Raw genomic sequence first — 13,851 nt, 5'->3', positions numbered from 1 at the left:
TTTTTTAATGGACATAGCATGGTATTGTGTATGCCAACTAGGATAAATTGGGTACACAAGAACGTCTAAAATTGCGCCATGATATCTCTAAATAAGTTGTGAATATATTTAGAAATATTGGAAAAAATAATAAATCAAACAACTAACAAAATTTTAAAATTATTATATGTTTAACAAATAAGGGATTGCGGATAGATATACATTTTGCCTACTTTTAAATGCATGAACAATTGAACATAAATACACGACCATACCACCCTCCACCAACTAATATCTTAATTATCTGAAGAAGTCATGGAAAGCCAAATTAACCTTTCTAATTCGTTATTGAGTCCATAATTTGTTTAATATAATCTTTCACTTATTTAAGACTTTGTATTAATCTACCTACATATATATTTGCATAAAACACGCATATGCTTTTTGAAGGGATACTTTATTGTTACTCAAGCTTTTCATTTCTAACAAATTGAGAGATTGCGTTTTAGGATGGCATGTAGAGAATTAAATATTTATTATTATCTCACCCAAGTTTATTTATGATAGCGCAAGTGATATTAGTATTACAATTTATTTGATTCTTCATGAGATTATTCTCAAATAAAGTCCAAATATCCATGTAGAATAGGAAGGTTAAATTTTCTTACAATCCCAAAACTATATGTAATTTTATAGAACGGTTCTCCAATTTTAAATTCTTACATTTAGATAACTAAACATAGGTTTTCCAACAATAGAATGACACAATTAATTCCGGTGATAAATTGCTTATGTGAACGACCTAAAAATGTGTAGCCACGTACATAATAATCTAACATCGATTCAGTTGAGTAGCCACATATTTTTTTGGTGTCCACATGAACATTTATCATTGAAATTCATATAGTGGCACATCATTATTTAAAAATTTAAAATTTAATAATCTATATGTAAGAATTTAAAATTTGGTAACCGGTTTATAAAATATACTACAGTTTAGTGACCGTAATTTTTTTTTAACCTTAAACTAGGGATTGGAATTGTGGATGTTTACAAGCTTAGGAGGTATCACCTTCAAGACAGGATTGAACTCGAAGAAATTAGTTGGTCTAATCTCAAATCCAGCACTCAATGTTGGCATCAATGGGAAATCTTCTTGACAAGGGATATGATGAATCCCTATCACATACCATAGCACTATGTCCTTGTTATCAATTTCTCTATTCCTGTACATTCAAAATAACATATATTATTACCCATTAAAATAAATTCTCCGTAGATTATAGAGTTAAATTCATTTAACTACCATGCGGTTTTAACCTTTGACACAAAAGATCACTTGAAATTATTTACATCATAGTGGGTCCGGGGATATAAATGTTTTCCCAAAAAATGTTCAACATTTATAATAAATTAAAGGCTTAATGGTAAAAAAAACCAAACCTATACGACTTGTTGGAATTATATCCAAACCTTTTAATTTTTGTAATAATATCCAAATTGTATTTTTTTTGTAATAATATCCAAATTGAATTTTTTGTAGCAATAATAGTCAAATTGATGGCTACACTTGTTGTTTTCAATTAAAATATTAGGCTATTATTATTATTTTTTGATGTATAATAACATAGTAAAAGTCCCAAGAAATGGTAAAAAAACTCAAAAAAAATTCACATAAAAAGTACAATTTGGATATTATTGCAACAAAATAAATTTTAATCACTCAAATTGTTTGTGTCCAGCTACAAATAAAATATAAAGGAATACATGGACAAACTATCATTTTTATTTATTTAAAACTATATTATTTATTACATTATTAAAAACTAATATAATTTATTAATATATTTTTTATTTTTTTATTTATACTTAGACTAGTTTGGGTTGAAATAAACTGAGCAATTAAATTGTACTTTAATTATGTCAATTAAGTTATTCAACTAATTTTACTAACGAAATTGGACTTCTTTTTTTGCTAAAATTACAATATCATATGATCTTTTAAGATGTAAAAAAATTCATAAGACCCTTTGTATTAGAAGATAAAATCACGTGATAGTTAAATAAACTTAACCCTAGATTATATATACTCTACTATTTAAAACTAATTTTTTTTAATAATTAAGGAAGGGGAAAGTGAGATTCGAACACGAGATCTCTTATAAAAATGCATATGGCTATTACCATTGTACTACACGAGCACTGGCAATTTAAAACTAATTTTATATTGCACATAAATTTATTATTTAATCTCATATTAATGGCTAAATAATGGGTATTCTAGTTATTGAAAAAAATAATTGAATATAGTTTTAGCAAATATAAATAAGCTCACTGGTTCAAAAAAAATTCAAACATTTTTATATTTTAAAAATTTAACTAAAACTTTTAATTTCAGCAACTTTAGCACGATTTGAAAAATTAATAGTAATTTTAACTGATTTTAATAATTGTTCAATTTAACATGTATATGTTCAACATTTTAATCAATAAATTAAGAAAATCCATATATGCATTTTCTAAACAAATTTACTTTATTTTTGTATTTATACATAGATAACATCTAATAATTAATTTCTAATACTTAATATCACATATTTTGTTAATTAAGTAACATTTAAAATTGGACCATAATTGCTGTCAATTCTAAAAATTGGACTATAGTTATCAAAATTACCAGTTTTAGTTAGAGTTACGAAAGAACAAAAAGATTTTGATTCTTTTATCCATTAGGCTTATAAATAAAATAAAATTTTGAAATAATTAAAGTCATATATAGAAGTAAGCAAAATCCAAAATAGAACCAAACTGATAAATTTTGTTAGTTACGAAAGAACAAAAAGATTTTGATTCTTTTATCCATTAGGCTTATAAATAAAATAAAATTTTGAAATAATTAAAGTCATATATAGAAGTAAGCAAAATCCAAAATAGAACCAAACTGATAAATTTTGTTTGATCTGGTGTGACACTATAAAAAAAATTATTTTTTAATTCGATTCTTTCTTGAATATAAAAAAATTTAAATTAAATTTTAGTGCAAATCCAACCGAAATAATCGAAAGAAGCCGACTGTTCTTTAACTAAAAAAACGACATATTCGCACCTGAGGCTCCAAACGGCTAATGTATCTTGACCACGACTTTGATCAACATAACGCCCACCTGCCCATATTTCCGACTTGTTATATGGTGTAATCCACACATTATAATTAGTGAACGCCCCTCGAATTTGCGGGTAATCATCCTCTACTAGAAGCGGATGCGCCAACGGCCCCGGAATTAAACGATAGCCATGACTGTTTCCATATTTAGTTTTCTTATTTGGATTTACAAATACCAATGCAGCAGGTTTTTGCCCTAATTTGATTTTACCCTCAGATTCTGTCTTGGCTGTTTCACTTTCTACTGTCCAGTAACTTTTCCTAGGTGTTTTACCATTTACCACCCTTTTAGTTACCATATTTTGCTTAACCAGTGAATTTTCAACGCCGTCAATGTCGAGATCGAGTCGGTAGGTTAAAAAATGGTCGTGGTTTAATCCTATTGTATTATCTGCTAACAATGTTCCGGGGACTTCTTCGTGTATTTCTTCGGAGTGAGTGTATTCTGTTGCCTTCACCTCGAGAATTCCACTCAGACCAACCTGCGGGTATTTTGTAAGAAATTAATGAAAATAAGATTGTTTGAATGTAATAATAGTAGAAAATGAGAATGTAAATGCTTAGAGAAGAAAAATGGTTGTATTCATTCATAATTAAATTGTGATGGTTACAGCACATTATATAGAGTAAAAGAGATACACTTGAAGTAAAAGATTAAGATCTATAACAAACTATATCTTCTAAGATCTTATCTCATCTTTTAGATTACCATATTGGTTTGAATTTGTTTCTCTTGAATCTGTTGTATCCTCCAGCAACACTCCACTGATTTGAATGTTATTGTTAGAGCATCCATCCTTATCTCTCCTTAATTTTTCAACATCCTTATCACTCCTTTGACTCAAACAATAAACATCAGTAACTGTGTTGCAAGGCTGCTGTGTACGAATATCCCCCCGCAAACTATGCCGAGGCTGAAGGCAGAGTTTGGTTCGAAAATATGCAGTGGCAGCTTTAGGCAGGGGTTTAGTAAAGATATCTGCAACCTGATGATCAGTGGAGATGTGTTGAGTAACAAGCAGTCCAAGAGCAACGCGTTCTCGCACAAAATGATAATCTAATTCGATGTGTTTACTTCGAGCATGAAGCACGGGATTAACTGTCAAATGGAGTGCACTCAGATTGTCACAGTAAATTATCGGAGGAGATGACAAAGGAATGCGCAAATCTTTGAGAAGATAGGTGAGCCAAGTAAGCTCCGCTGCAGTGTTGGCCATGGCTCGATACTCAGCTTCGGTACTTGAGCGGGATATCGTGTGTTGTTTCTTGGCACACCAAGAAATGAGATTACTTCCAAGAAAGGTGCAATAGCCAGTAGTAGAACGTCTGGTAGTGAGACAACCTGCCCAATCTGCATCAGAATAAGCACAAAGATCAAGTGCGGTGGTGGATTTAAAATGTAAACCCATATCAATGGTGCCTTTGACATAACGTAAAATCCGTTGCACCAATTTATAATGTGCAACAGTTGGGGAATGAATAAATTGAGAGACAAAATTAACACTATAAGATAGATCAGGTCGTGTAAGAGTCAAATATTGAAGCGCACCAACTACTCCTCGAAACTGACTTGGATCAGTTAAAGGAGTGTCATTTGTAGAGAACTTGGCCTTCGTGTCAAGAGGAGTACGAATGGGCTTACAATCTACCATCGCAGACCGCTCAAGTATGGTAAGAGCATAATGAGACTGAGACATAAGAAGACCACTGTTAGTTTCCAGAACTTCGATGCCAAGGAAATGATGAATGGGTCCTAAGTCTTTCATTGCAAACTCTTTGTTTAATAGTTGAATAAATGCCGCAACGAGTGTTAATGTGGAACCTGTAAGAAGTATGTCATCGACATATAAAAGTAACATTAGCGATCCATGATTCGAATGAAAAACAAATAAGGACGGATCAGCCAAACTACAAAAAAAACCATAATTTAGTAAGAAAGAACTAAAACGATCAAACCAAGCACGTGGTGCTTGTTTCAAACCATAAAGGGCTCGTTGTAGCTTGCACACATGGTCTGGATATTGAGGATCTGCCATACCCGGTGGTTGTTCCATATATATATGTTCTGAAATGTAACCATGCAAAAAGGCATTTTTTTACATCAAGTTGGCGAATTGGCCAACGCCGAACAAGAGCCAAAGTGATGACCATTCGAATGGTTCCAGGTTTTATGACTGGAGAAAAAGTTTCAGTGTAGTCAACTCCATCAATTTGATTATATCCTTTTGCCACTACTCGAGCTTTGAGACGGTTGAGCTGTCCATCAGGTTTAAGCTTAGATTTGAAAACCCATTTAGAGCCAATGATATGCATGTCAGAAGTACGAGGAACAAGTTTCCATGTGTGATTATAATGTAGACCAGCAAGCTCTTCAATCATTGCTTCCTTCCAACCAGGATGAGCTAATGCTGATCGGATGTTATGTGGTTCACGAGGAATATCAAATGTTGTAATACTCGATAAGGCATATTTGGGATTGGGTTTAACAATTCCAGCTTGTGAACGAGTTACCATGGCCCGAGAGAGCGGCGCTTCCGAAGGCTGATCTGGTTGTGCAAATGAGTGAGCAGGTTCACTTTGTAAAGTTTGCAAGTTTGGTGAAGACTCGAGGTCGGTTTCAGCTTGTGACGAAGAGATCAAGTCGGAAGAAGAAGATATTGCTGTTTCGTTTAGTAACGTGGCATCTTGCATTTGTGGGGAAGAAGCTTCAAAGGAAGGCATCGAAGTTGTTGTTGACAGAGAAGGAGCGGAGTGAACTGCTATTGCTGGTAATGTACTTTGGCATGGTGGAGAAGACATTTCCAAATCTGAACCTGAATGAGGAGAACAATTAATATGTGGTAACCATGAATCAAATATACTTATAACATGTGGTGCAGTAGATGATATAGCAGAATTATGAGCAATTTTATAGGGAAAGCATAGTTCATCAAAAACAACATGCCTAGAAATAAAAGTTTTTTTGCTTTGAGGATGAAAACACTTATATCCTTTATGTTTATCACTATATCCTACAAAAACACAAGAAACTGTTTTGGGATCAAACTTATTTCGTAGAGTGTCCCAAGTATAAGGAAAGCATTTGGTGCCAAATACGCGAAGAGAAGAGTAAACTGGTTGAGTATCATGCAATTTAAAATACGGTGTATCGAAATTAAGAGCAGATGTAGGTAGACGATTCATAAGATAGACAGCAGTAGTGAAGGCTTCTACCCATAGAAATAAAGGTGCACCACAATGAAATAACATAGTCATACCAAGCTCTCGAATAATTCTATGTCTTCTTTCAACCATACCTGTTTGTTCAGGAGTATACGGACAAGATACCTGATGAATGATGCCTGTGGAGAGAAAGTGAGAGGATAGCTTTGAATTGATAAATTCTCCACCTCCATCTGAATGGAAAATTTTAATTTTCTTGTTGAATTGTCTATCTACATATTGTTCAAAAGCTATAAAAGTACTAAAAAAATCAGATTTGTGCTTTAATGGAACAATCCATGTATACTTAGAGAAATCATCAACAAAACAAGCATAAAATTTAAAATTTCCAAGAGAAAGAACAGGAGCAGGTCCCCATAAATCACAATGAATTTTCTCGAAGACACTAAAACTAGAATGTGCAGAAGAATTAAAAGGCAGTTTACTAAGTTTTCCTAACTGACAACTATCACATAGATGTTCAGTTTTTATTGATCCTAAAACATCAATCAACCCTTTATTTTTTAACAACTGTAATGCTGAAACTTGAGGATGTCCCAAACGTTGATGCCAAACATCCGCTGAACCCGACTTGAATCGATGAGAAAAGTGTAACTCTGGTAATGTGGATAAGACATAGAGATCACCCTTGCGTCTCCCTATAATTAATGGTTGACCTGTCTTTCGTTCCTTAACACAAAAATCAACATTAGAAAATTCACAATTAACGGGAAATTGAGTGGTTAACTGACTCACGGAAAGCAAATTTTTAGTTAATTCAGGTACTAACAACACATTATGCAAAGGTAAGGCTGTATTTTTTTGATTAATACAAGAGTCACCTATACCGGTAATTGCTAATGATGAGCCATCACCTATAATAACAGAATCATTTCCACAAGTTTTACGAATATTCGTTAACATACTTGGTTTACCTGTCATGTGGTTGGAAGCTCCAGTGTCGGATGTCCACTCAGTCTCAGCTATGGTGTTGTCCAAAGTAAGCGCGGCAAGAGCATGTGGAATTTCGTTATCCTGAGTCGATCTTTTTGGTACCCACCAACATATTTTTGCAATATGACCCATAGTTCCACAATATTGGCATTTTTCTTCTCGGTACAAGTCCCGTTCGGATTGAGTCATACGACGTTCACCTGATGGCGGAGGGCGCCGTGGCTGGTTGGTAGAGATAAGATTGTCTTTATTGCTTTGATTGTAATCCCTGCGCTGTTGATCCTGAAATCCACGACCAGTCGAGGTGAATCTTTGTGTGTTATCACGATATTCAGAATAAGACTTTTGTTGTTTCCCATAGAATGCCATTTGTGGAGTGAACTGTGGAATGGATCCATCAACACGGCCGGAGAACCAATTACGTCGTTGATCAAGATTCTGAAGTTGTGATATCAGTTCAGAATATGAAGGTCTTGGTGGTTTCAGCATGGTGGTTGTGAAGGTTTCATATTGAGGGCCAAGGCTAGTAAGGAGACAAAAAACTTTTTCTTTGTCTGGAACAACTTTCCCAATGGCTGCAAGATTGTCACATAGACCTTTGAAAGTACGAATGTGTTCTCCAATGGTTTTGCCATCTTCTTTGCGAAGATATGTCATTTGTTGACGTAGAGTGAATTCACGTTCTTGTGAATCCTGTGCGTATGCATTTTTTAATGCATCCCACACTGCAAGAGCAGTGTCTAAACCAACAGCTAATCCAAGAGATTCTTCAGAGAGTGTTCCAATAATCCAACCACGGAGAAGACGATCAGACTTTCTCCAAGAAATGAATTCATCTGTCAGTTTTGGTGTTGTGTTTTCTGTTTTTGTGTTGTTTTCTAGATTTGGTGTTGTGTATTTAGTAGGAGTTGGGTCTTCATTTGTGAGATGACCAATGAGTTCTTGGCTTTCTGCAAGGGCCAAGGCTTGTTCACGCCATAATGGGTAATTGGATGGAGTGAGTTTGAGTGTGATAAAGTTTCCTACATTTAGAGATAATGAAGTCATGGTGAGAGGGATTTGTGTGATAGCAGATGCTAACTGGCTTTGATACCAAGTAGAAAATGAGAATGTAAATGCTTAGAGAAGAAAAATGGTTGTATTCATTCATAATTAAATTGTGATGGTTACAGCACATTATATAGAGTAAAAGAGATACACTTGAAGTAAAAGATTAAGATCTATAACAAACTATATCTTCTAAGATCTTATCTCATCTTTTAGATTACCATATTGGTTTGAATTTGTTTCTCTTGAATCTGTTGTATCCTCCAGCAACACTCCACTGATTTGAATGTTATTGTTAGAGCATCCATCCTTATCTCTCCTTAATTTTTCAACATCCTTATCACTCCTTTGACTCAAACAATAAACATCAGTAACTGTGTTGCAAGGCTGCTGTGTACGAATAATAATTTAGTGAAATATTTTGCCATAGTACTTGGACTTTGATGGAGCCACTTGGCTTGAATTCCCAGTCTAAAATATGATCATAGTTCCCGATTGTCGCAACCATCCGAACCACTAGACTCACTTCTGGTCTTGATTCAGTTATCTGTGAGTAAGAGCAAATCTAAGATCTGAAAAAATATTGAAACGAGCTGCAACTTAAATGATATAAGCGCTAGGCAGCAAATGCTAAGGTCGTGGGTTCAAATCCTCCCACAAGCGCTCCCCTCCTCAATTATCAAAAAAAAAAATTAAAACGAATAGGAATTGAATATGTACATATATATATATATATAAAAACATAGACAAACCTTTGATGGCAAATTGGCAATCTGCATGCATGTGTGATTGATATACTATACGAGTAATTGTATCTACTCGAATCGAAACACCGTCAATTTTAATATTGCTCGAACTCGATCGAGTTCGAATCCAGTAAAATAATTGACTCGGTTCTCTCTTTTAAAATATAAAGTATACATTCAACCCTAATTAATAAGGTCAAAATTCAAAAAGTGAGAAGAAGCTCAAACCGTTATATTCGGAATGCCGAACTCAGTGTGCCTCCACATAACATCACCTGAATGCCTTTCAAATATGCAAAACACATTCGGTATTTTAACGGGTGACCCATCTTGACCCGCAAGGTACCCATCCATGAATACTGCATTATTGGGGCAATCAGCTTCTGGAACTAATGAGACTGCCAATAGACCGAACCCAAATTCTCCACAGTCAAAAAATGTTTTGTAGTAATAGTCTTCTGTCGGATCTTGGTACGGCACAAACAGCTCAGATACATGTCCTCTGTACATTACACTGCGATGTTTGTGCTTTTCTTGGTCGTAAATGGTCGCTAAAGATATCACTGGACCAACTCTTGCATCAAATGCCAGATGAAAAACCCAATTTACCCACCTGTATATATATATATCTTATGACTATTATAAAATTGATAGATATACTTTAAATAAAAAATTTATAACAATTTAAATTCCATTATTTTTATGTTTTAATGCATTCATATTCAAAATAAAATCATAACTATGATAAAATTGACAAAAATATTGCTAATAACAATTTTGACAGTTTAACTGTCAATTTTGCAAGTCTGTATAATTATATCTAATAAACAAATAAAAATGAAGAATCTACTTAATAAATATATATTATATGATTTCATGATGAATATATTAACTATGTTATCTTTATGATAAATTATTATACATTTGAAAAAAATAGTTTATTTAATAATTAAATTATTTTATAATACTTAAAAAATTATAAATTTAGATGGATAAATTTTAAACTAGTGTGATTTTTTAAAAAGTTATGAACTAAGTTATCATAAAAATAAAATAAAAATTTAAAAATATTTTTTATTTGTCAATTAGATCTTTCATCCTCTTTTTTTGAGAAATAAATCTTTCAGCAAAAATGCATATTTGAAAAATTAAGTTTTTCCTTATTTTTGCTTGAAAACAATCACATGTGCATAATTTAATCTAAGCCAACTGAAATAAAATTATGCATATTTACATGACAAATTTTCATATAGAAATAAGCAAAAAAGGATTTCCATATGGTAAAAATAAAAATTGATTGTCATGTATGCCGGAAAATTTTCTATCGAAGTGTAATAACCAAAATATAACAAATCAAGATTTAGTCAACAAATTGAAATAAAGTAATATTTTGAATCACTTAAAAAAATGCTATTTCTCCGAAAATTCTACTCTTTAGAAAGTTATACTAGATGCATAATATAAAATAAAATTGATGTTTTTATAATTTAAATGAGATTGAGTATAAGAATTAAAATGCACGAAATTGTACTTGATAGTATGGCCATCAATGGTGAACCCTGGACCATTAGGTTGCAAAATAGCTGCACCATTGATACGTGGACCAAACGGCGGCTTCTGCTCCGATAATCGGTAGTCAGTCCCTTCAGATTTCGGAACCGGAACCCTTTCACTATCAACATATTCAACAATTTTCATTTCATCAAGATCAACCACTATTTTTATCCCCTCTATCGGAAGTAAATAAAGATTTACCGTGTCATTCATATGGTAACACTGTAATTTTATCACTCTTTTATTGCTCTCTTCTCCAAACCAACCCACAGTAAATGAAGAACAAACAACAGCAGATAAATTAAGTCCTCTTGATTTAACGGAGTCAATGAAAGGGCCGTATTTTAACGGCAGTAAAATTGCTGATGTTTGTTCATCACCACCGAGCGTAGGGTACCCGTAATCTTTATAGACTTTAGTAGAGATTATTGAAAATGGTTTTGATGATAGGTTTATTATAAACTCATGGGTTTGTTTATTGAACCGAGTTATGGCTAGGGCTCGTCGAGGTGGCGGTTTACTTTTGGGTTTTGATAGCCAAGAACGAACCAGTGGTTTGTCTGGTTCATCTAACCCTACGTAATGAAAGGTGATTAAGCTGGTTTTTGAGGAAGAGAGTGAATTCTTCACTATTGATTGGATTTGCATGAGTTCGTATGGACTCAGTGGGTCGAGTGGGTGCTGAGTTTTGAAGCTTGAGACTGAAGAAATAAAAATGGAGAAGAGGAAGATAAAGAATAACTTTGATGTTAAAGCCATTGTTGTGATGTGAATTCTTTTTCTTGCAGGTTTATTGAACTTAAATAGAAGCTTGCATCCAATAGATATCTGAATTTTAATTCGTATCAATTTTAATACCTTAACTTTTGTTAAATAAATTTAATAATTGAAAAGGAGAGATCACTTGTGCGAGAAAATGAACCAACGCTTCAGCAGAATCCATTGGTACTATTGTCAGCGCCACGTAAACGCCACATAAATAAAAGCATGCGCCACTTTAGGGGTTAAAGATTTTCAAGGTCACTCAACTTTCGCCAGGTTGCAAAATGGTCACCCAATTTCAAAACGTTACAAAATGGTTACTATACAATTAAAAAACAACTTCCGACGGTTTCTAAATATATTCCGACCATTTTTTTCTTACGTGGCAGCCGGAGTTCGAGTCACTCTTACACCTTTTTTGTCCTATCATACTATAATTTTGTAATTTGCCACGTCAATTCGACACATCATCTTCTCCTTCATTCAAAAAAAATAAACCCTACTACCTCATCTTCTCCATCTTGCAGCCGCCACCACCTCTACCTTCACCTCCAAGTGCGGCCACCACCTCCTACCTTCACCTCCAAGTGCCGCCACCACCTCCTACCTTCAACCAACACCACCTCTACCTTCACCTCCAAGCGCCGCCACCATCTCTAGCCTTCAGACCACCACCACCTCCTTCCTTGAAACAAACGACGAAGAGAGGCTCTTTGTCTGGAGACGAATCCAGAACAGACGAAGAGATCTATCTTCGTCTGATTCAAACCCACATAAAGAGAGATCTCTCTTCATCTGGGTTTGAACCAGACGAAGAGTCTCTCTTCTTCTGGTTCAAACCAGACGAAAAGAGTTTGTCTTGGACGGAGAGCGACTGCTAGGGCGGCGCCGGGAAGGGTGCGCTGATGATGGGTGTAGGTGGTAGAAGATTAGGTTAATTTATTTTCCATTTTCGGTGTTTAATTCGAAAATAATGGAGGAAGGAGATGATGACATGGCAAAAGAATAAGGGTGATTAGGACTCCAGTGCCACATAGGAAAAAATCTGGCCGGAATTAATTTAGGAACCGCCGGAAGTCGTTTTTTTATTGTACAGTTACCATTTTGTAACGTTTTAAAATTGGGTGACCATTTTGCAACTCGGTGAAAGTTGAGTGACCCTCAGAATTTTTAACCCGCCACTTTAGAGTTGAACATAATTGAAACGAAATCCTGTATTTCGGGACAAATTGGATAAAATTGAAAGATTTGGACATTTGTGAAATTTTCTTCAAATATTTAGCCTCTTTTATTCATTTGGCCTAAATATAATATTTATGTCGGATTTAAGTAGTAAATATGAGATCCAAACAAACTCTAATCAGATTTAGACTTGCATATAAAAGAGTCGAGTTCAGTTATACCCGATTGGAATTTTAAACTCGACCCACATACTTGTTGAGTTAAGATGTTAATTATATTATTAAAATGGATATAGAAAAGCTCTTTTATTTACTAACATTTAAAATTAATCTTTATATTATCTCTATCTCATGAAAAGAAAAAGTTACACTTTTTTTTCAATAATTTATCCAAAAAGAACAAGAATCAATAAACTAATTAACTATAGTTAGATTATTAGGTTAAATGGTGCTAAAAAGACAAACCTTTTAATTTTCTGAAAACCTATCAAACCTTTCAAATATTATAAATTTATCTCAATTTCACAAATTCATTTGAAATTTATGTAATTTTTAAAAATTAATTTAATTGTATTTATGTGGCAATTGAATGTTAATTTTTAAAAAGAAGGAGTTGCAAATTGGGAATCTTTCGGAGAAAAAATATTTAAAAAATATTCACCGATTTTATAAAATTTGATAGATTTTGAATGAATAGAAGTAATTGGGTAAAAATCACAACTTACTTCTAAAAGTTCAAAAAAGTTAATTTTTTCGCAACACTAACCAAATTATTATAATATTTTTAAAATTTCAAAGTGAATTATAATGAATTGGTGATTTATATCAAAAACCATTATATTAATGTATATGATAAAATTATAAAATATTTTGATAATTTTGTTAATAACTAATAATAAAGATTATCATTGTTATTTTGATTTTTATAGAACGTCGAAAATAATAATTTATTTTGATTGTGTAGGACAATGAGAGTAATTTTTTTATAAATCAATGTTATCCTTGTGAAACTTTTTAATTTAAAGAATTTGACTTTAAAATAAAAGTCCAATGGACTCTCTTTAAATTTAGAATATAGAATGAAAATAGTTCTTCGTATGTAGAGCTATTTTCACCCACAAAGCCGATAAAAGGCAAATGGTATAGTCGATTGAATATTGTCAATAAAGAGTCCAGCCAAAGAATTTGTTTTGACAAATCATTGGATAATGGATCAAACAAATTGCTACGAGCAGAAATGGTCCTTATTTCTAACCAAGCCAAT

At 33.2% G+C, this 13,851-nt stretch overlaps 1 protein-coding gene across 1 annotated transcript; it reads right to left on the bottom strand.

Annotated features, from left to right (window-relative positions):
• Positions 1 to 497: 497 nt before the first annotated feature.
• LOC126669209 (primary amine oxidase-like) lies at positions 498 to 11,463 on the bottom strand. The gene is made up of 5 exons (XM_050362616.2): positions 10,622 to 11,463; positions 9,319 to 9,703; positions 8,778 to 8,891; positions 3,086 to 3,624; positions 498 to 1,205 (listed from the first exon to the last, which is right to left on the bottom strand). The coding sequence occupies exons 1-5, from the start codon at positions 11,401 to 11,403 to the stop codon at positions 1,007 to 1,009; spliced, it is 2,019 nt and encodes a 672-aa protein (XP_050218573.1). The 5' UTR covers positions 11,404 to 11,463; the 3' UTR covers positions 498 to 1,006.
• Between the last annotated feature and the right edge of the window lie 2,388 nt (positions 11,464 to 13,851).

Source organism: Mercurialis annua, linkage group LG2 (genome assembly GCF_937616625.2).
Source record: "Mercurialis annua linkage group LG2, ddMerAnnu1.2, whole genome shotgun sequence".
In the NCBI taxonomy this organism is placed as follows: domain Eukaryota; kingdom Viridiplantae; phylum Streptophyta; class Magnoliopsida; order Malpighiales; family Euphorbiaceae; genus Mercurialis; species Mercurialis annua.
This window is presented reverse-complemented; position numbering and strand designations above follow the sequence as displayed.